General features: G+C 37.0%; 1 protein-coding gene across 5 annotated transcripts in view; it reads left to right on the forward strand.

The window, feature by feature from the left end:
• Positions 1–1,115: 1,115 nt before the first annotated feature.
• EFEMP1 (EGF containing fibulin extracellular matrix protein 1) overlaps positions 1,116–27,037 on the forward strand; it is a 55,698-nt gene continuing 29,776 nt past the window's right edge. The window contains exons 1-6 of one of the 5 annotated variants that reach the window (XM_006909585.3): positions 1,441–1,550; positions 2,309–2,350; positions 2,497–2,522; positions 2,788–2,875; positions 6,797–6,845; positions 7,010–7,420. In XM_006909585.3, the coding sequence (XP_006909647.1) occupies positions 2,795–2,875; positions 6,797–6,845; positions 7,010–7,420 (541 nt within the window). In that variant the 5' untranslated portion in view covers positions 1,441–1,550; positions 2,309–2,350; positions 2,497–2,522; positions 2,788–2,794. Of the gene's footprint in view, positions 1,551–2,308; positions 2,351–2,496; positions 2,523–2,556; positions 2,577–2,787; positions 2,876–6,684; positions 6,846–7,009; positions 7,421–27,037 lie in introns of those variants that run through there. The other 4 variants (XM_015587578.2, XM_006909583.3, XM_025045090.1 and 1 more) reach the window with 4 other exon arrangements.

Raw genomic sequence — 27,037 nt, forward strand, 5'->3', positions numbered from 1 at the left:
AGTCAACAGTTATGCAGAAGGGAAGAGTTCCAAGTTGGAGATAGAACTTTGGGAGTTTTAACCCATTTTTTTCTAGAGAAAGAGCTGAAGATAAGAAGAATTAAAAAAGACATAAAAGAAAATGTTTGGACAGATCTTTTTACTATTCAAAAGTAAAGATCCAATTTAAAAAAAAAAGTTTGGAGGTCATTAATAATTAGGAAAACAAACTTATTTGAATGTTGGTAGTAAAAAGTCTTCAGTGCTATTAGCAAAACCCCATAATACTCAAGCAAGGTTCAGGGTCACGAAGCTCCTCCAATCTTGTCCAATACTGTGTGGCTTGCAACCAATCTGGCAAGGTCTGGGCAACCCACTGCATACCCCAAAGATCAGTAGAGAGGCTTCTATTCCACAGCCTGTCTCTTGCACTATCTACCACCTTCTCTGCTATGGTCAGCAGTGAAGGAAAAGGAGCTGTTTCTCTTCACTCTCTGCCTCCAGCTCTGGGTCCAAGTCCTCGATACCTTCAGTTTGCACATTGTCTCATTCATAAAATTGTGTTTAGCTGTTTGCTTCTTACGAGACACGACTGCTATGGAAGCAAACTATTAATCTGACTTTAGAGATGGAGCCTTCAGCGATTATTGCAATCTGTGCAGTATAATTTGAAGAAGCCAGGAAAAAAAAAATTTTTTCTCTCTCTCTAGATTCCTGAAATTCCACCATTAATATGAAAGGTGAGAATGAAATGTCCAACTTTGAAGGCCCAGTACAGGGGACTCCCACAAGTAAGCCAGTGGAGAAAAGAAAGGCAGTAGATGAGAAAAGGGAGAGATTTGAGACCAAAAACAAACCTCACCTCACAACTTTGTTAGTGTGAGTGCTACTTGGCCTACTCCCAACACCTAGCACATAGTAGGTCACCTATATTTGTTGAATAAATGAATTCTCTTTTTACTACATTTGAGGAAGCAGACTCCTCCCCCTCCAAAAAAAAATGATTAGATATAAAATCTGAAAGAAAAGGCCAAAGAACCAGTTCTATGAGTGGGATTAATTTACTCTCCTAGAATTCAATAACTGGAAAAAAAAAAAAAGGCAATTTCTCAGGACCCTCAGAAGCTCTCCCAGAGAGATGTTTTCCCTTCTGCCAGCACGAAAAATTGCCCGGGAGGCTGCAGCATCACCAGGGCTTATTGAAACCCTAGATATCACATGCCAAACGTGCCATCTTAGGCCTGGGGTTCTGGCGTGTCTGGGAACTAGGGGAGAGGGGCTAGCAAAAAGAACAGGCGGGGTGACGGAGAGGGCTCTTGGAGGAGGGGGCGCGGATCTAGCTGCGCAGCGTGCTCTCCCGCCCGGGTAGCCGCGCTTGGCTCAGCCCTTGCGCCTCCCTCAGCTCTCTCCTCCGCCCCCCTTCGCCCTCCCCCTTTCCCTCCCTTTCTCCTCCTCCTCCTCCTCCTGCCGCCGCGGCCGCTGCCAGACCTCTCCAGTACAGACCCACGAGGCTGCCCTCCCCTGCGCTCTCCCCTCGCGGCCCCGGCCTGGAGCGCAGCGCGCCGGCGCAGGTAGGAACCCCCGTCGCGGGGGTCACACCAGCGCGCCCAGTGCCCGTAGGGCCGCGCGCCAGGGAGTAAGTGGGGCGACCTGAGAGGTGCAGTGTATCCAAGAACTGCCCCAGACTGTACAGGATTTCTCAGGCAGAGAGGGAGGTGGAGGTGTGCGGTCTCGGAATGCGATCTGTCAGCGTATGCGAGTACCAGGGTGACATCTGTTTGGATGGGCATGTATGTGCGCGCCGACAATCAGCAAGCAAGGCTTTGCCCATAAACTAGGTTTTGAAAGTTTCAGGGGGCCAACATGCGAGATTTAAGCCGCACCTGGATTCCACAGGAGCTGGTTAGAAGCTAGAGTGCTGAGCAATTCTCAGGACTGCCGCCTGTTAGCTTACTGTTAGAAAAGAGCACCTCAACTCCCTGGGTGAGCCAGGCCGGCTGCCCTGAAACTGGTACCTCGGGCTGCGGTGTGGGTCTCCGGTTCCGGCCCTAGGGACCCCTGATCCTAAAGGAAGCTTGTCGGGGACTAATAAAGCACAAGGGAATTAGACGCTCCTCCACAACACCTGGGGCTTTTAAACAAAGCTGCGCGCAGAGAACGGCGTGGAAATATCGTTTCGAGGGTTTGTGCTGCGGGGGATACGAGAAGGAACTCTGGAGGGCAGGTATTCTACTGTAACTGGGAAGAGATTTCCCCCGAATTTAGGTTTGGTATTTTGTTTTTTAAAAAGAAAGTTTGAGGCCAAGGTAATTCATAAATTGGTTCGCAGGTATTTCTGCAAAGGCTGCGCAGAGAACTTCAATAGCTGGAGGTGAGCATATATGGAAAACCTTAACGTTCAAGGGAATGTGAGATTTGTTGCCCCGCTTCTACCTTCGCAAATAAATAAACAAATAAGCGCCATCTCTTTTGAAATTAATTACCCTCTATTCTTTCCTTTCCGCCTCCTTTCTGGAGCCTGTTGTGTAGGTGCAGTATAAAAGGTACGCTGTATGTCCTTTATATGTTGAGCGCAGCCGGACGGAGTGATGTGAAATGTAATTCTGCGGTATTACGGTCTTTGGTGTCTCGTTTGGCCGCGGGAAGGTTGAGGAGGGGGAGGGGAGATGAGAAAGTAGATTGGAAAGCTGGGTATGATGGGGCATCAGCTTTCCCTGCCCTCCTTTCCTTGTTCGTTACTTCACCGCTAAAGTTTTATTTCCCCCGCAGCTGATACTAAGCATCGGTTTGTCCTGTGTTTTCTTTGAGATTCACGATGTTCAAAGCGCTTTTCCTAACTATGCTGACTCTGGCGCTGGTTAAGTCACAGGACACCGAAGAAACCATCACGTACACGGTAAGGGGTGATGGAATTTGAGATAAGTGCGGTTCAGTGGGATTCCGTGACACAAGAGAGACTATCCACTTCTGCCAGTGTATGTGGGCTGCATTCTGTGGAGGGTAATAAATTCAGCAATGCTTTAGCATGGTTCACGATTAAGATTCCTTGCCCATGGTCCTTTCAAAAGTTCATTTATATCACCAATTGTGATAGAGACCAAAATATAATGATCTGTGCAAGGCGAAAAAAAGAAAAGAAAGAAAGAAAGGAGGGGAGAATCCTTTTAAAACAAAAAACAAAGTAAGCTAGATGTTTCCAACACCTTCGACAAATTAATGGGTATTAGGAATTGGAAAACTTGGATTTCTATATACATGCAGATGAAACCCAAACTTGCAGAGTAAGACTCAAGTCAAAAAAGAAATTTAAGCATCACAAAAGCACTTCAGCTCATTTTGCATGTGACTTATGTTCTCATGTAAGTGGCCTTTATTGACTTTATAAAGGCTAATATTAGTTTATAGCATTACTGATAACTCACATAAATGCCCATCAAATGGACTTTATGTGTTACCAGAACATGGTATTTCCTAAAGTGGTTTCAAAATGCATTGTGTGAAATTTGGTTTTGCATTTTCTAATTAGCATATTTGATATTTCCAAGTAACATTTGATTAATTAGTTAATTGCATGGGTATAACTAATGTTTACTAAGATATTGCAAATATCATCTGACCTCTCCTACTGTCAGAATGTATGTGGTGAGAACAGAAGGTAGTACTTATCTCACTTTTGGTGAGTTTGCACCTCTCTTTTGTGTTTTCTACTCTTTAATCAGTTTTGTGAGGCAAATGACATTTGTCCTGGATCAGAATGTGAAAAACATATTTTTCTACTTGCTCCCAATTTAAAATTAAGTAATCCTACCCAAAAGAATGTGAAAAAAATTTTAAGTAAAATTCTTAAGTGAGCTAATGTCAATTACTGATAATAAACATCTCACTTTTTTGGTACTATGTTATCCCTAGAATGTTAGTATTTATCTGGCAAATGTTCCTTGTTGTTGTTCAGATCAACTATAAATCAAATTTTGTTTAATATAAATATTTTGTTAACTTAATGATAAATGTAATTGCTTCCTCTGCTGAAGATAAATAAAGCAAGAGAACTGAATACATGTGTTGTTTATCTTCAAATGAAAATGTTTTGTTATTCAGGCTAAACTTACTACCTTCTTAGGGAGCTAAAATATAGCTAGCTACCTACTTTTATATTCATCTAATAAAAGATTTTATTGCTTTTACAATTGCTTATTTATATCCCATCCCTTTGCTAATCACCTAAATCTTATTCATCTTTAGCAGAGAAAGTTTCCTGTGGATTAAACACTATTGTTTTAAGATTACTAACTAGGGTTCACTATTATTACAACAGATTTCCCAGATATGATGTCCTTTTTGTGCTAAGATTAGGTCTATTCTCTTTTGAATTGTGTATGCCTAATAATTCATGGTTAAAGGACAAGATGTAACTATTTTTTGAGTACCCCACTATGGAGACACTCTCTCCTTTCATCCTCACAGCAAAGTATGAGGTAAGTGGCATCATCTTTCTTCTGCTGACAGAACTGAAGATGAAAGATAGTATCTCACTTACTTAAGACTACACAGCCAGCAAGTGTTAAAGTTAAATTCACTCTAGCCTTGCTTAATAGTAGATCCATATTAAAGGTACTGGAACTAAAGGTCTAAAACAGTCTTTTCTATTAGCACACAGATTATTCAAGTGAACTGTCATTTTGCCTGGCTTGAAAGATAGTTTTCAGAAGGATGGGCTCATACCCACAAGAAAGCTTCGTATTCCCCTTCCATATTAAAGATAGGTTCTATTCAGCTATTTACTTGCCAAGTATGTTCCATATGCTTAAGCAGTTCTCAACACTATCAAAAGAATTTAAGTTTTTTTGTTTACTAAGAAAATTCAGACCTTAACCTCAGGGGAGTTTGCCCTGGGAAGATATCGTTGAGAACTACAAAGTTCCTAAGCAAGTACAAATAATATTATTATACGGATTATACAAGTTGCTAAAGCAATAGAAAAGCAAGGAGGTAATTAATTCTGGTGCTGGCATATTGAAGGAGATAGAACTCTGCTGTTCTTGAAGGAAGTGATGACTTTGAATTAATCTAGAAAGCTTGAAGAGGAACCTGAATCAGAAAAAGTAACATAATTAAAGGCTGGGAATGAAAACAACCAAGACAAGTCCAGGAGGTGACAGATGAGAGGTCTACAGGCCATTGTGATCTCTTAGACGAGGGAACATAACCAAGAGAACAAGAAAGATTGCTTGTTCTCTTGCATGCAGCATGTAGAGATATGCAGACTAGCTATGGAGCCTTGCATTCTCATGAGGCCAGGAAGTCTTATACCAATTGGTAGATATAGAAATTGGCACAAAGTCAGCAGAGCTTAAAGGAAAATAGTTGGAAAAGTCAATGCTGATGTCAAAATTATAATCCTGGGTCCTGAGAACAGTGGCAGTGCCTTGGACAGTGTTGGGGAAACTAGAAAGAATTAATTTGGGAGATAAACTGAGTTTAGTATTTACCCTGTTAAGTTTCAGATATCAGTAAAATATCTAAACTGACCTCTTTGTCTCCATTCATCTATTTAATTGCCAAGTATCTGTTGTGTATATAAGCAACTCTTGGCTCTATTAAAAGAATTTAAGTTTGTTTGTTTACTTTTGTTTAATACTTCCTGAAGTATCTTTTCTCAAGAAGTAGCCCATTGATTACCTGAATCAGAATCACCTGGAATGCTTGTTAGGAATTCAAAGTCCAGGCCTCCTACCCAGAATCAGATCTTTTGGGTGGGCCCAGGAACCTGCTTTTTAACAAGCACCCTGGGTGATTCTTAACCATAATACAGTTTGAGACTAACTGACTGACGTTCAGTAAGAACTCAGTTCTTGCTTTTCCCAAAGAAAGGCTTCCCAGATTTGGTCTTGCCTACCTCTCTAACCTCATCTCCACCCACCTAGAACTACTAGCCGCTCCCCTCTGTAACAATTTTGTACCTTTGCTCACGTGGTCCTTCTTCCTAGAATTCCCACATCTCCTTGGAAAAATCCTTGTGGCCTCCCCTATTCGGCCTTTTCTTCCACCCTATTATGCCCACCCACCTCCCTGGGCAGAGTCCATCACTCCTACATGCATACCGTGTCATAGCAGCTAACATCTTGCTCCAACTTGTCTACCTGTCTGTCTCCTTTTCTGGCTTCTGAGCTACTTGAGGACAGGGACAAGGTCTTCATGATCTTTGCATTCCCAGGAGCTAGGATGGTGCCTTGTGTGAGAAGGTACTCAACAGATGGTTTGTTCAGTGAGCAAACGAGAGAGGACCTGTGGGAATTGAAACTAGGAGGCAGGCCAGGGTATGAGAGGGAGGTCTGGACTCAGCTGAATAGGAGTGATAAGAAAAGCCAGGTGCTGGAATGTTCTAAGAAGATATATAGAGAGAAGTGTCAAGAGCTGAAAAAAAGAAGTTGGTTGATTTTTTTTTTTTTTTTTTTTGTAAAATTTACAATGTGGAAGAGGCAAATAAAGCAAAAAAGAACAGAACAGTCAGAGAGATTGGAGATTAGTATCAAGATAGGAAGGAATTCCAGGAAGATGGTCATGGGCGACTGTACCAAATGCAACAGAAGAGATGAGGCAGCTGGTGATTGAGAAAGGATGCCTGAAGACAGCCAACGCATAGATTTCTCTTTAAAAAAGGAAAAGCTGGAGAATGTTAAATCACCCATCTCATCATCTATCTAGGACTCTAGTGCAAGAATTGTTGCCATAAGAATGAAGCTTTTAGAGTGACTTCCTAGGGACTGGATATGCCAATTAACTGTCTCCTGGCCCCATCTTGATGTTTTCTTCACAGCAATGCACAGATGGATATGAATGGGATCCTGTAAGACAGCAGTGCAAAGGTGAGCCAACTTCAAAGACTTCCCATCTGAACATAGTTTTCTGTCTCCATCTCGTGTCACTCTTCCTGTCCTGTTTGTATTATACCAAAAAGCCATGAGCATATATTTACATGTTCAGTTTTCCTGCTAGGAAGATTTCTGATTTATTTTATTACTGATCACAGATATTGATGAATGTGACATTGTCCCAGACGCTTGCAAAGGTGGAATGAAATGTGTCAACCACTATGGAGGATACCTCTGCCTTCCTAAAACAGCCCAGATTATTGTCAATAATGAACAACCTCAGCAAGAAACACCAGCAGCTGAAACTGTGGGTACAGCTGCAAATGCAGCTGCAGCCTTGAGTACAGCTGGGGGTGTAGCAGCCAGTGGCATGGCAGCCAGTGGAGTGATGCCTGGGGGTGGTGTTGTCGCCAGTGCTGCTGCAGTTGCAGGCCCAGAAGTGCACACTGGCCGAAATAACTTCGTAATCCGGCGGAACCCAGCTGACCCTCAGCGCATTCCCTCCAACCCTTCTCACCGGATCCAGTGTGCAACAGGCTACGAGCAGAGTGAGCATAACATCTGCCAAGGTAAGCATGATTTATTATACTAACGAGGTTTTTGCCCAAGTGCACCTCATGGTGAAAATAACAGCTCACAAATTTTTGAGAGCTTCCCACACATGCCAGACATCTTGCTATATGCTTTTCCTGAATTATCATATTTTATTTCATAATAATCCTAAAGGGTAGTTGCTGCCTGTATAGTCATCATTTTACAAATAAGGAAACTGTGGCTCAGAGAGATCGTCGGTGTTGCTCAACCTTAGCTGCACATATGTAGAGTCACTTGGGGCCTTTAAAACTCCTCCATGACCAAGCCACACCCCAGCCCAATTAAATAACAGTCTCAGGGGTGGGTTCCAGGCATTAATATTTTTTAAAACTCCTCATGTGGTTCCGGCTTTCAGCCAAGTTTGAGAACCAGGGGTCACACAGGTGGTAAGTGCAGGGTAAGTGCAGAGCCCGCCTTCAAAACCAGGCAAGCTGGTTTTGGCCAGAGTCATAGCTGTCAGAAGGAGCAGTCATGTTATTCATTGGGAATTTGAAATTGTTCTGTCTAGCTACTCCATAAATATCCTTCTTTGGGTTCTCAGGCTTTCTTCTCATTGAACTTGCCACTGACTTTTTTTCCTTTGAGGAATAAAGAAATGAGGCCCCTACCCCATTTGAGGGAGTCTCCCCATTCACATTCATATGTCTTTTAAAGCTCTCATTTGAACACATTTCACTTATATCGCTTGCACCACGGCATCATCTGCCTGGGTTTTTCTGTTTGTTTTCACAAAGAGTGCACATCACTGTGTATTATAGAAACATCTGTAGACTCATACTAGCAAAGCAATACAAATCTTGGGCTTTGTAGAGTGAAGACATGTAGGACATTAGCTAACTGGACTGTGCTAAGGGATTTTGTTTCTATTTTCTTACTTGGTGAACCCTTTCAAATCTGCCTGATGTGGAGATTGTGTTACTGAGATAGGCCGTAGGAGCCCCAGATTCCTTTTTTACTGCGGAGCTGGCTGAATAGACCCCATATTATACCAGAAATGCCTGGGACACATTGGTCAATGGAAAGGGCCCAGGAGTTCTTACCTTCTACATGCTGGTGAATGAGGAAGCGAGCACCTTCCTCCCTCAACACTGAAGGGTTCAATCGGGATCAACTACCTGCTTCACTGAGTGAAAAAGCATCTTCTGGTCCCCTGGTATGTTGCCCCTTATTTGTCAGTGTTGAGTTTTATCCTCTGTAAAGGAGATAGTAAATTTTAAGTAGTTTATTAATAAAGTAAGGAAACCTGTCATGCTCTGAATTTTATTTTATATTTCGTGTTCAAATTTTAAGTGCCCCACACATCAAGAGCTAACCCATGCTGTGATGGTGTCACTTTTCAGAGAGCCCATCGTATTAGCATCTGTTTCGTGTTACTGTCATGAGTCAGAATTCCAATATTGATGATAAATGCCTCAGCATCTGCTTGATATTCCAATATTTAATTTAAGGATTATGTCAAGGAGATAACCTCATGAGGTTATTTTGTATATAAGTATTTAAGTGAATATTGATTTTAAAAAGTACCAGAGCTTATTTAAGATGCCAATTTTTAATTGTTATTGAAATACATAATTATATTGGAAAATTTGGTGGTATTTTTGCTGAAACTAAAATGTTTTGCTGAAATATTTTTAAGTATTGACTTTTATATACTGAATTATTTTTCACACTGCAGATATATATTTCACTGGTACTTAGAAGAAGAAAAAAAACAGAAATGAATGGAGTTGTTGCCCAAAGTAGCTTATAGTCCATCATTGATAATTGTGGCTGAATTCAAGAATGATGCCTATAACTGAATGAATAAGTTCTAGGATAAAACACATTCGGGACTTATGACACACATTGGTTATAATTGAAACTGTATAATAAGATGTGAATACTAAAAATTAAGTCCTATATAATTTTTCTTAAAAATAGTTCGACTACCTTACAAAGTAAGTTACTTTTCACATATTAAAACATTTATAATTCTTACTTCTTTGGGAAATTTTTGTAGTTATAAGCTAAAACATTAAATGCCTTGCTTATGGTAGATACTAAATACATATTTATCAGTTGCACACAGGATATGTCCAACCCAAACTGTTCTGCATAAATTCAACCAAGTTCTAAAACTTGAGATTGGGGGGGTCCATTGGAAGCAGGGTTAAAACTTTTTTTGGATGACTTAAGGCTTAAGTTGGATTTCTTCCCAAATCACAATTTTACAAAATGCCCACAAATGTGGATTTACTTAATGTTGATAATAGAGGTTATTTCATATGATAACAACAGGATAATCTGTCTAGGGAATCTGACTAATATAAGTCGAGTCACACTTAAGCCCATTTATTACTGAGCTAATCAAACATGCAGTTCAGCTTCTTCTAATTGCCTGCAGATGTATAACATTCTCATTCCAGGCCAGCAGCACAAAATAATGTTTTATAACCAATGTGAAAGTGTGGGGACCTCTGCTTAAAACAATAATGTGCTCCAAGGACCTATATTACTGACATCATTGTAGAGTTTGAGGAACCTTCTGTTTTAATAAAGATCTCCACTCCCTTTTAAATGTTGCGTACTTATGCCCAGTAATCCAAACACATTTACCATGGTCGCTGGCTCAGAATAAATGAATGCCTGCAGATGAGTCATATTTGTATTAAAATTATTTCTTTTTTCCACACATATTTTTCAGCACATACAATTTATCATTGTGTAACCTAAAGCCGAGGACATTTTTATGTAATGGCTGAAACCTGTACTGTGTTTCAGTGTTAAAGTCAATTGAGCCTTTGAATGCACTCTTAACAATCACAGAAAGCACCTAAATTTTTAAAGACCGCTAGATATTTTTAAATGTGTTCTACTTTATAAATGTATATTTAACCAGCTATTCATGTTTTAACATTTAGTGAAAATGTGATCCCTTTACTTCTTTTTAAAAAATTTGTCCAGAGTTTTTCTATTTTGCACAAAAACAAGGGCGTTAGAATGCAACATAATATTCAAATATCAATTCACAGTGAACAGTTTTTTTCAGGTAATTTTTGTCAACTGAAGGTGATGGGGGGGAGTCATTCACACTGAGAATTTCAAATAAAAGATACTATCCTTAGCAGCTATAAAATTACATGAAGATCATTTCACTGTGATGTACCTAGAGTCATATATAAATAAAACTTTATAAATTAATGGTTCTTCATGAGATACCATCTACCTCAAAAACAATAGATATTCACCTGCTCCAAAAGAAAATTGGATAAATGAAGAATATACTGTAACCCGTTGATGACTCACTTTATTTTCCTACATCTTTAGTGCATAGTCCCTTTGTAATGTTCCTCAAAAGAGATGGAGTTAGAAATTACTAGTTCAAATTGAGGAAGGATTTTTTTTTATCACATATAACTTTCTAAGAGCCTCATTCTCCTATGAGAAAAAAAAAATCATTTAGGAATTGACAAGAGAAAGCATCAACTGTTCAATTTGAAGGCATTTGTTCGCTTAATTGAACTTTTTAAAAATTAAACATAGGCTATTTTGTATAACTGGTAATTAAACCATTATTAAACTCCATCAGAATTTAAAGGTATCATTACTAACTTGCTAAAGAACTGCACCATAAAAAAAATGAACTCTATAGGAATGCCTAATGAAGGTGATTTTGGAGCCAAATCCAGAATGCAGCACCTAGCTTGTATTATATAATATGAAAGATGTGAGAACATACCCTAGGGTTTCCAGCCATCCCTCTCTACCTGAGACTGTCCTGGTTTGAAAACTAAAAGCTCCACATCCCTGGCAAATACCTCAGTTCTGGGCAATTGGGATGGTTGATCACCCTAGAACACCTCTAGGAACCAAATCTCCTGCACCTCACAGCCAAGAATGAGAAAGTCTCAGAATTAGAGCTGTTTTTTTCTTCAGGTTAGGGTATTGTTTGTCCATTGTGACTGTTTTTCCTATTTGTTTTGAACTTTCAGAAACCACATCTTATTGATTTTTATGTACGTAGACAGAGCCTTTCTTTTTTAGTTGTCAGGATCCCACTTGTCAGTTTGTCACTGAGCTGATTTCTACATGGTTCTGGATTGCACGTGTAGGAAACCTAGACATTAGCACCTACATACTTAGATATATGTCATACTGTTCTTAGGTCATCTTTCCACATTTTCGTGGAGAAAAATTTTATCACACAGCCAAATTTAATACCATGTTTCATCTATAAAGTTTTGCTTGCCAAATTTTTTTTTTTATTTTTAACTCAGTTTGATTTTTATTGTTAGTACCTGTAACACAGGAGCAACTAAACAGCTAAATAGAAAAAAAAAATGCCTTTTACAAAGCCTAAAGAAACAAAAAATATATACTCAAGGTTAAAAAGCTCTGTGTTCCTGGAGACTTTCTATTATCTTCCGCACATTTCTTTATAAACAAGGATAACTAAAATTCTATTTTGAAAAAGAGCCATTATCTATACATCAACTTTAAAAAAGAGAAACTTGAACTAACATGTAGAGATTTTCAAATGCTAAGGACATCTTTCTCTGACGTCTTTCATTTGAAACTTAAAGGATCTCATATCAAAAAAGGATTTATAAATTATAGTGTAATCGAGCAGCTTAGCACACGTGGCACTGTCATTACCAAACAACTTTCAAACAATACCCTTTTGTTCATCCTCACTAATGTCATTAGGGTCTCTGGTTGCTTTGGTTAGTTTTGAGAGGTAATGTCTATTTTTTGTTTCATATAATTATACAGCCCCCCTAAAGAGCTTTGATCTCAGAAAATAGATATTTTGCAAAAGGAAGACTATAATTGAGTAAATTAAATATTAACAGAAAAGAAATACTTCAGAGAGAAAGTAAAATGGGTATTTAGCCTGCTTACTGTTCTTCATTGTTTTTACTTGTTAATTTACCTTTGAGTATCTGAAAATTCTCTAAAGCTACATGAATGGATAGGAGTTGAGTTTATAGGGAAGTTTTAATTACTTTTTAAATAAGTTGATGCGACGTAATAGAAATGAATGATTTCTTCCTGAAAAATCTAGTATTGTTTCATAATTTACTTTTCCAAATACTGTAGTCATTGAATTTCTAGTTAATTTAAAACTCATTTTTAATATACATTTAAACATGTGAATACTATGTATATGTATCTGATTTGCGCACAATAAGAAAGTGTCCTTAAAATTTCTTTATAAAAACTGAATGACAAATATTTGAGAATAGTTGAGATCAGTATGATCACTTTTCAGCAACAAAACACTATGCTATATAAATGCCTAACTCAATGATTCCCAAAGTGTGGTTCCCCAGACCAGACTCATTAGCATAATTCAGTAACATATTAGAAGTGCAAAATCCTATGCCCTATTAGACCTACTGAATCAGAAACTCAGGGGGTGGGGCTTAGCAATCTATGTTTTAACAATCCTATGATTTGGATCCCTGCTAAAGTTTGAGAGCCAATGTTCTAACTTAATTTCATGAAGCTGCATTCAGCTACAAAATTCAGAGAGCAGAGTCAGAATATTTCACATGGGACATGGGAAGTAGTAAAGAGAAAACATAAAAAGTATGCATTCTGCTTCTAGGATAGACTAATATTTCTATTTTACTTTTCTCACCTACTGTCATCACCAGTCTCTGAACCCTAAATATGATTAGTTATGAGTCCTCGTTACAACTATATCCCTGAACTAAGGGCATTATGCGTGCAATCTAGAGGAAAAGGAGTCATCTTAATAAGAAAACAAGAGACCTTACATCTCTCTATAAAACCTGCAAATGTAAAACACTAACTGTCCTTAAATTGTCAGTAGGTAAATCGCTAAGTTATGTTATGGGTATGGTATTATGATTGGTGCTAAGAGATACCTGTACCTTCTATAGGCATTTCCATTACACTTAATGGCATACATTTGTGAGATGAGGCAATGCTGTTTGTAGGTTCAGTTTATGTAGAGTCACTAAAAAGGAGGTTGACTCTGACTTTGGCCTTTAAGCGTCTTTCAGTTACCAAATACCAGATAAATAGCTGACATTTCATTCTATCTAGACTCTCTGAATATCATCAGATATTAGCAGAATAGTCACATAAGTATCTTCTGTTCAATTTAAACTTGATCAAAGATTTACTTCCCATCAAAGACAAGAATGTTCTTGTTATAACTAGTTAACACTAATCTGTGGAATGAATTTCCCTCTCCCCATGGAAACAAAAAGAAGCAGATTAGAGTAGAATTGCAAGCCTGGGTAACTTCAGGAATGTATTTCTTTCTCCAGCAGAAAATCTCAGACTATTCTCTGAAATCAACAAGTTGCTCCATTTATAAGGATTGCCTTTGCACTTGTTGAATTACTGGCACAGTTTTATTGTTTGAAACCAAAGAGTAAACAAAATTTGCCCCAAATGTGTTTGATTTTGCATGAATACACAAATAAGTAATTCATGCCACATCTGAAATTCATTAGCATGCTTCTTTTTCCAGGAGGTAACTGCAAATTACACACTCAAAAAATAAAACCGGTCAAGAAAACTGCATCCAAATATTGGCAGAAGAAAATAGCTGTCATTGCAAGGATTTAGCCACAATTTCAGGCTTGTAGCTTGAACCTAAATGATTTAATAAAGAAATGAAGAAATAGCATGAAAAGAAGGCTGAGTTCCAGGATACTGGCAGCAGCATGGATAGCTTATTGCCATCAATTTTATATGACCACAAATTAAAAGGAGGGAGACAGAATCAATGTTATGTAAATGTGTACTAAACAGACTTAAAAGTCTGAGATTTGGGCTAACTCAAATTCTAAAATTTGAACTACCTTTCAAATAATTAATTGTACATATATACCAGTCAAGGATAAACAGGCAAGACTGCAAGTGAGATTGATCAAACAGAACACAAAACCATTCAGTTAGTGTTCAATAAATTCAATTTAAGTTTGAGAACCAGTTTATGTTGCAAGGCACTTTGATAGAATCAAAGTAGAAGGAAGGAGCGGTCATAATGCTTAGAGAACTTGACATCATCGACTTATGAGTTATCAAATAATAATTAAAGAAACAAACAGTTCAGTAAACACATTGTATATCACAAGAAGTACATGACAAATTGCCAAAAGTAAAAGTAAAAGTAACGTATGACACAGGTATCCTTACAATTTACTAAAATTTTTATTTGGACAGAAAAAGAAAACATGCCCCCAGAAATGTGGTCAAGGACAAAAGGACAAAAGTCTAGTTTCTTCCTGGAATGGACAATTTAGGAGAGAATGATGAGGGGAAATGGAGAGATCTGATGAGGAAATTAAGATCCAAACAGTAGAGAAAGTAATCATCCTGTAGCCAAGCCAAACAAACACAAAGAAGCATTGCCTCCATGTCCCTATGTCTTAGAGTGGTTTCCCAGGAAGGTCCCCCGGAAGCAGTGTGCTGCTGATAGGAATGTTGACAAGGCAAGTGTGGGGGTACGTGAAGAGAGACCAAATCAGAAAGTACACATGATGGTGAACCACTGCACAGCAAACATTACTGGTTCCATCCTCAGTAACTCTCTCCAATGAAATACAAATGTGTTCCTCCAGCTCTGTCTAAATATCTTCTTGAACTGTGTCTCATTTTACTTAATTTTAATGAATAGGCACTAAGCAAATGTTTGGTGTGTATATGTATATGTGTGTGTATGTTTGAATAAATAAGTGGTTTTTAATTATCAGAGAACTCAGGCTTAAAGTTTACTCTGAGTTCTAAAACTATCCTTGAAAATGAGCTATTGAGTACTGTCTGTATCTAAGGTGTATTTCCCAATTACATGTTATCAAATTTCTCATTAATTTTGGAGGTCTTAAATATTTTGTTCCCATTTTATGTTTAAGCCACTTGAAAGAAGAAGCCCTAAAATCTATTACTTATATCCTGGATAGTCAGGTTTTTAATAAACACTGATGAATAAATAGATTGCTGTTATTTCTAGAGCAAGACTAGTAATTGGAAATACTTAAAATCTTTTTACTTTCTGGCAAGCCATTTAATCAATGAATGCATCTCTGTGTCAAATATATTCTTCCTAGAAATCTAATGGTGATAATGATAATAAAGTTGAATTGGGAAAATGTTAATATTTCTGATATTTGAAGTGAAAAAATCATAAAGTTGATAAATATTTATGTGAGCTGTCTGATATTGTGAAGAAACTCGAGGCACTTAATGGAGCTTTCTATACAATAAGAGTAAGAATGAAAGGATCACACAGTTCATCTTGGTCATTTCCCTCTACTGCAAGCCAAAAATTATCCTTTTTAAAATCTACTTTGTTTAAATGCTAAAGGGTAGAATCCAGGAAAGTCACTTACTTGAGTGTAGCTGACTTAAAGAAGCTCAGTGCTGATCTGGTCCCAAAGTAGGAAAAGCTAAATTGCTAGAGAAGTGAGAAGGAAATTCATGGATCCCAGGGACACAGGAAGAAAGAGCCAAGATTACTGAGGACTAGCTTATACTTGTGAGTTGATAAACTAGCTTATACTTGAACTGTAGGCAAAATAAGAGCATGAAATAGGGAATGGAACTAGAGGCAACAGTCAGTGCTGATCTGGTCCCAAAGTAGGAAAAGCTAAATTGCTAGAGAAGTGAGAAGGAAATTCATGGATCCCAGGGACACAGGAAGAAAGAGCCAAGATTACTGAGGACTAGCTTATACTTGTGAGTTGATAAACTAGCTTATACTTGAACTGTAGGCAAAATAAGAGCATGAAATAGGGAATGGAACTAGAGGCAACCATAAAAGCTATGTATATAGCTTTATGTGTGACCAGCTAAAGTGAGAATCATGATGAGAATTGGAACTGCCTTTCTGCATATAGTTAAATCTCAAAAAGCTCCAGGGATTCTAGTGAAATAACTTTTTTGCACTCTTAAAGAGTTGTGTGTGCTACAAGGAATCTAATCCTACTCCCTTGAGTACAGGTGTGGAATACAATTCAAAACAGGAAACAACTCAAGGAGTCCTATTCAGTGTTCACCCTGGAGACCAGGTCTATAACAATCTGGATTAGAGAGGAGTTTTTGTTCCATGGTTATTAGTTAGATTTCACTTGTGAAATATTTTGCAGCCAAGACTTCTTTCATACATATATTCATTCACAAAATGAGTATGCCATTAAATTGTCATTGACATTTTTACTATTCAATGAAAAACCTAAATATCTAAATATTTTTAATAAACCAAAATTGTAAAGAGCAGGATAAATCTGTTTTCAGAGACTGCTGTTGAATCCATCAAATTGTTCTCGATTTGAAGAGGCCTCTTAGAGAATTAGTTCAACTTTAATCATTCTCTTAAAATATGCGAGCAATTTAGATATCCAGCACCATTCAACTTTGCAAAACCCACCAATAAACTTCTTTTCAAATCACTGATTTTTGTAATTTGAGACTTAAAGACTCTTGTATAAGATAGTTTTCTTATCCATATTCTTTCCTGAGCAGTTTGTGATATCAGATGATACCTCATTTAAAATAAAAAAGGACATTCCAAAAGAAGTTGTTAAAAGATACCTTAGAAACCTGTCTATGTAGGCTAAATGCCCCCTTTCTTGCCAAGATTTAGTTTATTCCAGCTATTTACACTCATACATACACATACCCACTCAAGTTCCTGCCCATATACTAACAGGTATACAAACATATAATGCACCATTATTTTTAGTAGAAAAGTAACATGTACCTAAATTAAATTGATCAAAGATGATAATGCTTTTAAAATGATTCAGAATGCACTTCCACTCTCATTATTCTCATTAAATCAAAACATGAATTTTTCTAAATTCACGTTTATACCTATCACAAGAGAATAGGGCACCTTGGACAGCTATTATTTAATCAACAAAGAATTTTGTTAGATGGAATGTAGAAATAGTCAACAAAATAGAAGTAAAAGTGTTAAGGCTTCACCTCTAAGGCTCTGTTGTCTTACACTTCTGCAGCATCCTGACCATTTCTTTTCTAACCTTTCTTAGAGATTTACCTGGATTCCATCCTGACCCACCCTGTAATCTATAATGAACAACTAAATTTTTAACAAACTTTTTAGATAGACCATTATAGAGTGGATTAGAAAATAATTTATCTGGGATTGACACTGAATCCCCAAGCTCTTTCAGACTTCAGTAAATCATATAGTCAGGAGATAGCCCAGAATAAAACTCCACTGAACAAGAAAGCAGAAAATTTCAGTCACTCATGGTTAATTAAACCTCCCAATAAAATCTGTGGACTTTTTTTGTAAAAATAGTTCACAACCTGGTAGAAGAACCTTATTCCAGGGAAGTAGCCAGAGAGAAAAGTCCTCCCACACAATCTGGTAAAGAGTCAGAGCTTTGTTCTGAACTTGAATTGCATAACCTCCCTTCTTTAGTGAATGGAAAAAAAAAAAAATGAACTAATGATAAAAAGAAGCTAAATAAAAGAAAGAAATTTAATTGTGATGCAATTTAAGCAGCTAATGATTGTTCTGAAAAACAAGAAGAAATTTTTTGGTGAATAGCTCATTCAAAAAACTGTTAAATAGAAAAACCATTGTAAATTAGAGTTTAAGTAAACTAAAGAATCTTCTCATTGATTTTTCAATTTTAGGCAGAAAACTGAATCGTGTAAACATCTCAGAACAGTAGTTTCCAATAAACCAAGCTATCAAAGATGGTCAATATCCCAAATAGACTTTCAGAATATCACTCTACTAGAAAAAGAGCTTGGGCTATTTAATTATCATTGTAAAAACCTGGCCACAAATAGTATTAGGGTTCTGATAGTTTTAAATAATTATTAGAGAATACGATTATAATATCAAAGTCAGGAGTAGGCAGAATTACACATTACCAAAAGTATTATGACTCTATTATGAAATGATTTTAACTGTATATTTTTCTTGGTAAAATACAGTTCCTGGTCTCATCTTAAGTAAACAGTTTATAGTAACAAGAAAAAATAAAGAAGACTTCAATAAGGAAGATTGCATGAATTATTTGATTAAATATAAACGGTGTTTTGAATTTTCTCAAGAGGTTAAAAATCAAGTAAAGGTCCTATCTAAGAAGTGGACAAAACGAACTGCAAGCAATGGGCCTGCCTATTCCTCAGTGTAGATCCTGAATTAGAAAAACAAGAATAAGTGCAGACTCAAATTCAGACTGAGCCTTTGCAGTTGATTTGAAGAGCTACATTTAAAAATTATTCTAATATGTGACACATCACTGTTATATTAACTATGTTATTCAACAAAGAAAATACCACTTTCCCTCTTCTCCGTTACAGTTAGGTGAATCTCTTAATCACAAAGATCACAACTGGGTAACTGCAGTCACTGAAAATTCATGACTTAAGTGTTGCTTGTCCATTGATTGTTTTTAAATATATATACCACATATTATTAGGATGAAATGGTGAAGCCAGTTTGGGGATTTCCCTGGCTCCTCTGCTGAGTGACTCAAGTAACAGTGACACTCTCCCCCCAACACCACCTACCATCACCACTCAGTATGATCAGTCATCAAAGGAAAAAGCAAAAATGGAGTGAACACCTGTTAGAGTAGAAGCCAAGATTGTTTTTACACATCTGTAGAGAAAAAGACAAAATAGAGCAAACAGCTGAGCCATATCTTTCTTTTCCAAGAAACAACTCTTACCCTGGGAGACAGCAGCAGCTAGCTGTAAGAGAAATGAGATGCAGAAAAAAAGAAAAAAGAAAAAGATGTACAATGGAACCAAAAAAGAGAAAAAGAGAGCAAGATAGGGGAATAGAAGACAATGAGCAAGCATAACACTGCTAAACGGAAATAAGTTCTACTGTAGTATCTCATGAAATAGTATAATTACACTTTTAAATAGTATAACAATTAAATAGTATAATTACACTTTCCACCTAAGTGTGTGTGTGTGTGTGTGTGTGTGTGTGTGTGTGTGTGTGTATAAATGCTTTTTTTTTCCCCTCAAAAGATTGATGAAGTAAAAAAGGTGACACCTGAATAAATCAGTTTTGCTGTTTTTATAAAATTGGCTATGGGAATCTTTATATTTGGGATTCAATTGTCTAATGTTTTGGAAAACCTCCTATATACTATATTTCATAGACGAGTGCTTCTCAGACTTTAATGAACATACAGATTACCTGGGGATCCTATTAAAATGAAGATTCTGATTCTGTAGGTCTGGAGTGAAGCCCAAAATTTCACATTTCTAACAAGCTCCCAGATTTTGTTGATATATACAGAGCCTACCTTCCAGTAGCTAACAATTTGTGCTAATGATTCTTTATTCTCTATTTTCTGCAGTTAGCAAAATGTGGAATAATTTGGATAGAATCCATTTTGCATGGTTTTTTTTTTTTCAAAAAGGTATTTTCTCCTATAGTTACATACTCAGTTTCTCTGATATAAATTACATTGCAAAAGCTACAGCTGTAATACATAGATACAGCTCTTCCTTACTAATAATAGAATTTTCTCCTGTAGTGAAATGTTTTTAATGCCTGAATGCTCAGGAAGATCCAAGGAAGTAGTCTTCAGCAACAAATAGTGGCAGAGACCCCATGAAACTCAGCAAGAGACAAAGGTGCCCATCTGGGTCTTCCCCTAAGTTACTCTGACTGTATTAAACCAGTTAACCTCTCTGGACCTCAGTTTAGTTTTCTCAGCTTTTAAAATTAAGAGTTGTCCTTTCTAGCTCTTATTCAACATAATTTTAAAAGGAAAAGAGAGAGTAGAGAGAGCACACTTTGTCTAGGTTACAAGCCTTGGAAGTGCAGTAACTATACGGTTCTTGATTGATACATGCCTGGAATGTAAACTGTTTTATTGATAGAAGTTCTTCTTTGCCTTTGCCTTTCAAATGGCATTTTTATCAGGAAAAACATACCAGAGCAAGTTAAAATCTGCCCTGGGAAGAATGCAGGTGCATTCTGTGATTATAATGGCATCAATGACTCAGAAACAAAAAAAAAACACAGTTCTAATGACTAAATCTTTATTGACAAAAAACGTTCACACTTAGTACTGGTTGTTTGCTAAAAGTCTGGACCAAATCACCAAAGCTTTAAAAGCTAGATCACTGCAGTCTTTTCCCCAGGCAATGACGTGGGTAATTATTATGGTTCATACCGCTGCCCAAGACTCCATTTCAATCCTAGCTTTAGAATGGAGTTATTTTATTTTGGTGCACAATAAATAATACTTGTTGCACGTATTAATGTAAACATCTTTAAAATGTAAAGGTGCCAACATTACATGTTATAGGCTGTTTATTATTTTTTTGATTTTGAATTGATTTCCTATCTTCATTGGGGGACATAAGTACCTTTCAGCAAAGGACAATCTGTTTAAAGTCTATAAGTTTGTTCATTTCACATTTTGAGATTTTTTTCAGTCTCAGACTCAAACCATGCTAACAACCAAAGCAATCAATCCTTCTTAAGCTCATGCATATTATCCATCACAGAAACCATAAGGAAGTCTATGAACCACTTATCTCTTGCCACGTAACAAATTACTCTAAAACTTAAGAGCTTAAAACAACAAACATTTATCATCTCACAGTTTCTCTATGTCAGGAATCAAGGTGTGGTTGAGCTAGATCCTCAGGCTTTGGGTCTTTCCCAAGCCTGCATTTGTTTCCAGACCTGACTGGGAAGGATCTACTTCCTAGCTCACTCACTAATGGTTGTTGGCAGGATTCACTTCATACCTCTTTTCCTCATGAATTCTTCCTCCTTCAAAACCTTGCCACATACACTCCTCCAAAGAGTATCTTACAACCTTTTTCATTAGAGCAAGCAAGTGCAGAACAAAAGAAGGTACCAGCACAAGAGAAAGTGCTAATAACACTGAAGCCACAGTCTTTTGTAATGTAATCACTGAAGTGATAACATCACTTTTGCCACATTCTACCCATTAGAAACAAGTCACTAAATCCAGCCCACATTCAAGGGCATGAATGCCAGGAGTATGGGATGATCGGGAGCCATGATAGAAGCTGCCTACCACATTCTATAATTAAAATTCCACCCGAATTGATTCCAACCAAACCTTTAGAGTTAAATTTGGAATTTTAAATAGTTTCAAAAAGCAAACTATAAGTTAAGAAGCAAAATGCACCCACCTCCCCAGTAGTGTAGGACTGGATGGCCTAACGGGTATGGTGGAAATAGGCAGCATACTGTCCAAAAGAAGTAACAGCTCCTTTTGTTTGAAAATACCCTTTTCTTCTTCATGGACTTGGAATTTCAAAATTCTATCAATCCTTTCCAAAACCACTCCTAAATAATTATAACTATATCCTTTAATTTTAAAACTTCTTTTTATTAAAATCCTCTTTTATTCCACTCTACCAATAAACAATATCCATGAAACAAAAACTTTATGAGGAAACATAAAAACTACCTTTATTTTTGCAGATTAACATGTACTCACATGCCTGTTATATAAAAGAAATTTAAACTGTACTTGCTTCATGTTAACTTTTGTCCTAGACATCTGCGATATTTGTGTTTGTTAGGGAATCATGGAAAATGTTCTCCATCTCTCTCACAGAAATCTCTGTTCTGTTTCAGTCACATTTTTCTTCCTATAGTGAATTCAAAATACACTCCTGAAATCATCATTTTTATGCTTAAGTATGTTTACAAATTTTGCCTCAGAAATCTACTAGAAGACAGGTGCTGAACACAACCTAAGCTTATAAAAAATAGGTTGTATAATAGTTAAAAATTCAGGAGCCATTAAATCCAACACCAACTTTCTTGGGATTCTAAAGAATAAGTATCTTGATAAGCAGCAGAATAGTGACTTGTTTTTCAACAAGAAGGCAATAAGGAAGTAGAATAGCACTCTAAGAGAAAGGAAAGTATAAATGAACAAAAACAGAAAAATTAGTAAAGGTAGAAACCAAGAAATTGAACCATATATAGGAGGACTTATAAAATGGTGACATGTAGAGAAGGCCACCAGGCACATCCAATTTCCCCTAGAAGAATATTATAGTAGCCAGATTGTTAATTAACAAGAGGGAAATTGGAAAGAATAGAGAAAAAGGTAATGCAGCTATTAAAAAGAGTAAGTTGAATCCAAAGAAAGGCTTTTTTTTCTTAAAGAACATGGAAATGGCCCAAATGTTCTTAAATTGCTTTTTAAAGTGCATAATACATCTCGGTATGGAGTGTAGTACATTTTCTCCTTGGTTCATTCTCCCCAAGAATTATTTTCCAGATTTGCCCAGGTGTCTCTGATGCCAATAATAAAAACCTCTCTAGGTCTGTTGAGTGAGTAGTAGGATAAACGGGTGGCTCGGCAGCCTGGAGCATCTGGGGAGGCTGGTCGGGTCCGTGAAGCAGGCAGTGAGAGCTGGAGCAGCCCTCAGTGGGGCTCCCAGTTATATCTGGTTCCCTTTACTGTGAAGTCCAGAGGGGAAAAAAAAGCATTATGCTCATAAGATTTCCTCATATCCAGCCATCCATTTGCTAATACATTCTCTTGACATAAGTAGCCCCACTAAATTCCTCTTTCCTCATCACTAACTCTACAATGACAGTTTAAGGATTATCCTTTCTGCCACTTACCATGAAACACGGCTCTAAACCAGTTTGTTGTAGGTTTCTGAGCTTAACCACATAGCTCACAACTGAGCGGATAATCAATCATTCTATGACTAAATCCATCTGGAACAAATTTGAAGAAGTGGCCATGTAGGTTGCTTTTGAAAAAAAAAAAAAAAAAGTAAACTGAAACCAGAGTTGATCTTTTAAAAAGTTCAGATGAAAAAAAATATACGTAAAACTCAGCGATGGCTTTCCCCCAGAACTGGTACATGCTCTCTGAGTAAGATGGGGCCTGTCCTGCTCCCATTTTGCATTTCATTTAATCTTTCAGAAAGGCAGTCTTCAAATGCCTTGGAGGAGAGTCCATTCCCCAAAGAATGAGGTCATGATCATTTCTTGGGTAGAAAGAAAGGGAAACATTGTATGGTCAGGTTATCACCATAACTTCATGCTGATCTTAAATTCCCAAACACATAGGGCTCAACTGAGGGATTATGAAACCGAAAGAGCCTGTTTCTAGCCATTCTTGCTGGACCTACTGCTTTTTGCCCTATAAGCATTAAAAGATAATTTAAATATTGAGAGTCTCGGCTTTTAAGAACTCTGCCTATGTTTTCCTCACTAGACCCCAAAATTGTTAGTGTAAATTTAAAATATGATATATTTTTTCATGTATGCCCTGAAATCTACATCATTCATTCATTTGGTTGTTCAATTTTTAGTCACTTAATTCATCAACTAAAGCATTGATTAATTTGTGTTCAAACTATATGCCTACACACCATCTTTCATGCAAGGACTTTTCTGACTATCTGAAGAGGTTAGTTAAGGTCAGATTTTTAAAAATTAAGTGATATAGATAATTCAGCTCAACAATTTAAGTCAACAAACTGCTAGTTGAGAGCCTCAGGCCCTGTGTCATTAATGGTAATGGTGCTTACCGAAAAGCACTGGAGGAGGCCAGAGTGGGTTTGGGTGCTGCAACCAGGGCCAGTCGGGACTTTGTGGAGAGAGCGAATACGATCTTGGTCATGAAGGATGAACTGGATGTGAATAATGCTGAGAAGAACAAGAACAGGCTTTGCTGGGTGGTCGCCCTGCTGGCAAAACAATGGTGACAGTATTGTGTCATTGGGGTGAGAGAAAGGGGACCTACTGTGACGCAGCAGTAAAGAAGATAGGAAAAAGCCTTGGAAAACAGTTATGTAGAATCCTGGATTTGTGGTTAAGCTTTTCAGATTTAGTACTGTTGTAACTAGTGAAAGGTTTGGGGCAGGGAGTGACATAATGAAAACACTACCTCCAGATAGTTATAGGATGAGGAAGAAAAATAAATATACACATATGGTTAAATGTATGAAATCACCCTCATAAGACTGGGGTGGGGAACAGGGATGGAGAGGGCATATGTCAGTATGATTTAATGATTTCTCAAGAAAGAATTTCATTAACTTTAAAGTATTGTACATATAGTAACAATGCTAATAAGAGGCATAAAAGGAGAGATTGATCCACAAGGACTATGCTCTGGATTATAATAATTTGTTTAAGACTATGTCTAACAGACACATTCATTATTTTTGCATGCAAGTGCTTCTCCTGAGTCAAATGATAATTCTAAACAAGTTTCACTTTGAGTAGGGTAATAATATTATTTATAATGTTGTTTAGCAATATATTTATTCATAGATGTTACAAAGGTAAATATCGAATTCTAAATTAATAAGATTTTGGTGTAATTTCAGCTCCTGAACCCCATGAAATAGCCAATTAGGATAAAAATAAGCACTTAAATGATCTTATGAACAATCAGCCTTTCTGCCTCATGCCTACACCCATTAAACTATAGAATGTTCATTAGTCATAATACACGGCTGAAAGAATATGGAGCAAGTCTCTAACCTTAATGTCTAGACGTAGACCTTTAACAGCAGTTACTCTTATTTTAACATGTTTAAGGCTGTGACACTGCAAAATGCAATGAACTCAACCTAAGCAGAGTCATGCCCTGGTTAAAACAAGGTTTTGCAATTATAGGAAATTAAGGTAAGAGGCAATTATCATAGGCCCACTCTCCCCTATGAGTCTCCTGCCATCTATTTTGCACTTAAGCATGAACTAAGAAATAATCTGGTTATAAATAAAGGAGAGCAACAAGTTCTTCTAATGTGTTTAGGGGAAATGAATTTTCCAGTTAAAAATTATCTTCATTTAACCAAAAGAATTTAAATGGAGTACAAAAAAAGGAATGGCAGATTGGGAGTGGGGGCAAAGCTGGGCAGCTAAGCTAATAAAGCAAGAATACAAGAACATAAGAATATATAGTTTAGTTTATAGAATAATCCAAAAGAATGTTAACTTTTAGTTTTAGATCTCACTTCACTAAGTCATGATACTGGTTTTTGTTTTATGTTTGTTTGTTTGTTTGTTTTCAAAGACCTGCCCATAGCTAGAATTTTGCAAAGATTTGTCCATTTATTGATCTATTTAAGCTTCCATTCTGGAACACTTAACAGTAGTCATGCCTGTACTTTTCCTTCTTAAGGGTGGGGTCTGCTGAAGATAATGTGTCAGTTGTCTGGATTGACTTTTTAATTTTACATTGGATTTGGGAATAATAAGATGGAGAAAGAAAACTTTAACATTTACTTTGTTATTTATTGTTTGGGAGTTGGCACAAGACCACAGACTAGGTATCCTGGAGCTGGATTCCTAAACATGATTTCAAAATGTGAGATTTATTCAACAAACCTGAGTCAAGTAACTACTGTGTGCAAAGCAGTCGGTGCTGAGAATAGAAAGATAAAAGCTTATTGTACTTGCCCTCAGAGAGCTCACAGTCTATAAGGAAGTGGACAATAACTACAATGTGGCATTTTGAGTCCCTTTTTAGAGAATTCCCAGAGAAAGTGACACTAGGCCTCAGTCTTAGGAAGTTGTGGAATTAGCCTTTAACAAAATGAGGGAAGAGAAGGAGGGAAGGCAAAAGACTGTTCCATGCAGAAGGAACAGCACTTGCTAAGGTAATAAGTAGAAGACAGAAGAAGAGGACAAGTGTTCTATATGATTCAGTGTGCAGCATTAGAGGTTAGGCAAGACTCAAATCATGAAGGGCCTTGCATGTCATGTTAAAAAGTTTCAGTTTCATCCTGAAGATGCTGAAAATGACAATCATATTTCTTCTGCACTAAGTGAAAGATGCCCTATACCAATTTGAAACTTACATATGCAAATCCAAATGAAGTCCACCCTCTTTGTTCACAGAAGAGATAAACACATCATTTGCTTTTAAAACTCATTTCCAAATTCTAAATTTGTTATCCCAGTTAGATAATTTTATTCATAACTAATTAGGACTGGTTTTAGTCTCCATTAATAACCATGCTTCAAAGACATATTAAGTACGGATTTCATCCTAAAAATAGCACAGCTCTGTTTGTGAGCTTAGATTTTTATCAAATATAATGCAGTGGGGAAAATACCTTACCTCAGGAAAAACTAAAAAAAGTCAAATCCGGCCTTAAAAATCCACTCAGCATTTAGTGCATTGTTCCAGGCCATTAGTATTTTATCCACATCGAATATAACTGTAACTCTTAAAGGATTTTTACTAGTTGAGGTTTGTTCCAACTTAAAGTTTCTACTAAAACTTATTGGGAGACTACATATACTAAAACTTATTGGGAGACTTTATTGAAATTAAAATTGTAACTCAGCTTTTGCAGAAGCTACAAGAGGTTTTACACATTCACTTTATTTGGCACAGCATCCTATAGTCTTGTAAAAAATTTGTCGTAGTGACAATATAATTATATAAATACTATGGAAGTATTGACTGGCATTTATCTTAAGTGTTTTGCAACTTTATAAGAGAGAATTATACATCAAATATAACAGTGAGCTCAATTGGTACCTTCAACAAACAGGCTATAAAATTATACGGGCCATTGATGTATGCCTAAGGTTATCCAGCTGCTGGTTTCCTAATGGAGAATGCCAGAATTTAGTACTC

Source organism: Pteropus alecto, unplaced genomic scaffold (genome assembly GCF_000325575.1).
Source record: "Pteropus alecto unplaced genomic scaffold, ASM32557v1 scaffold131, whole genome shotgun sequence".
NCBI classification, from domain to species: Eukaryota; Metazoa; Chordata; class Mammalia; order Chiroptera; family Pteropodidae; genus Pteropus; species Pteropus alecto.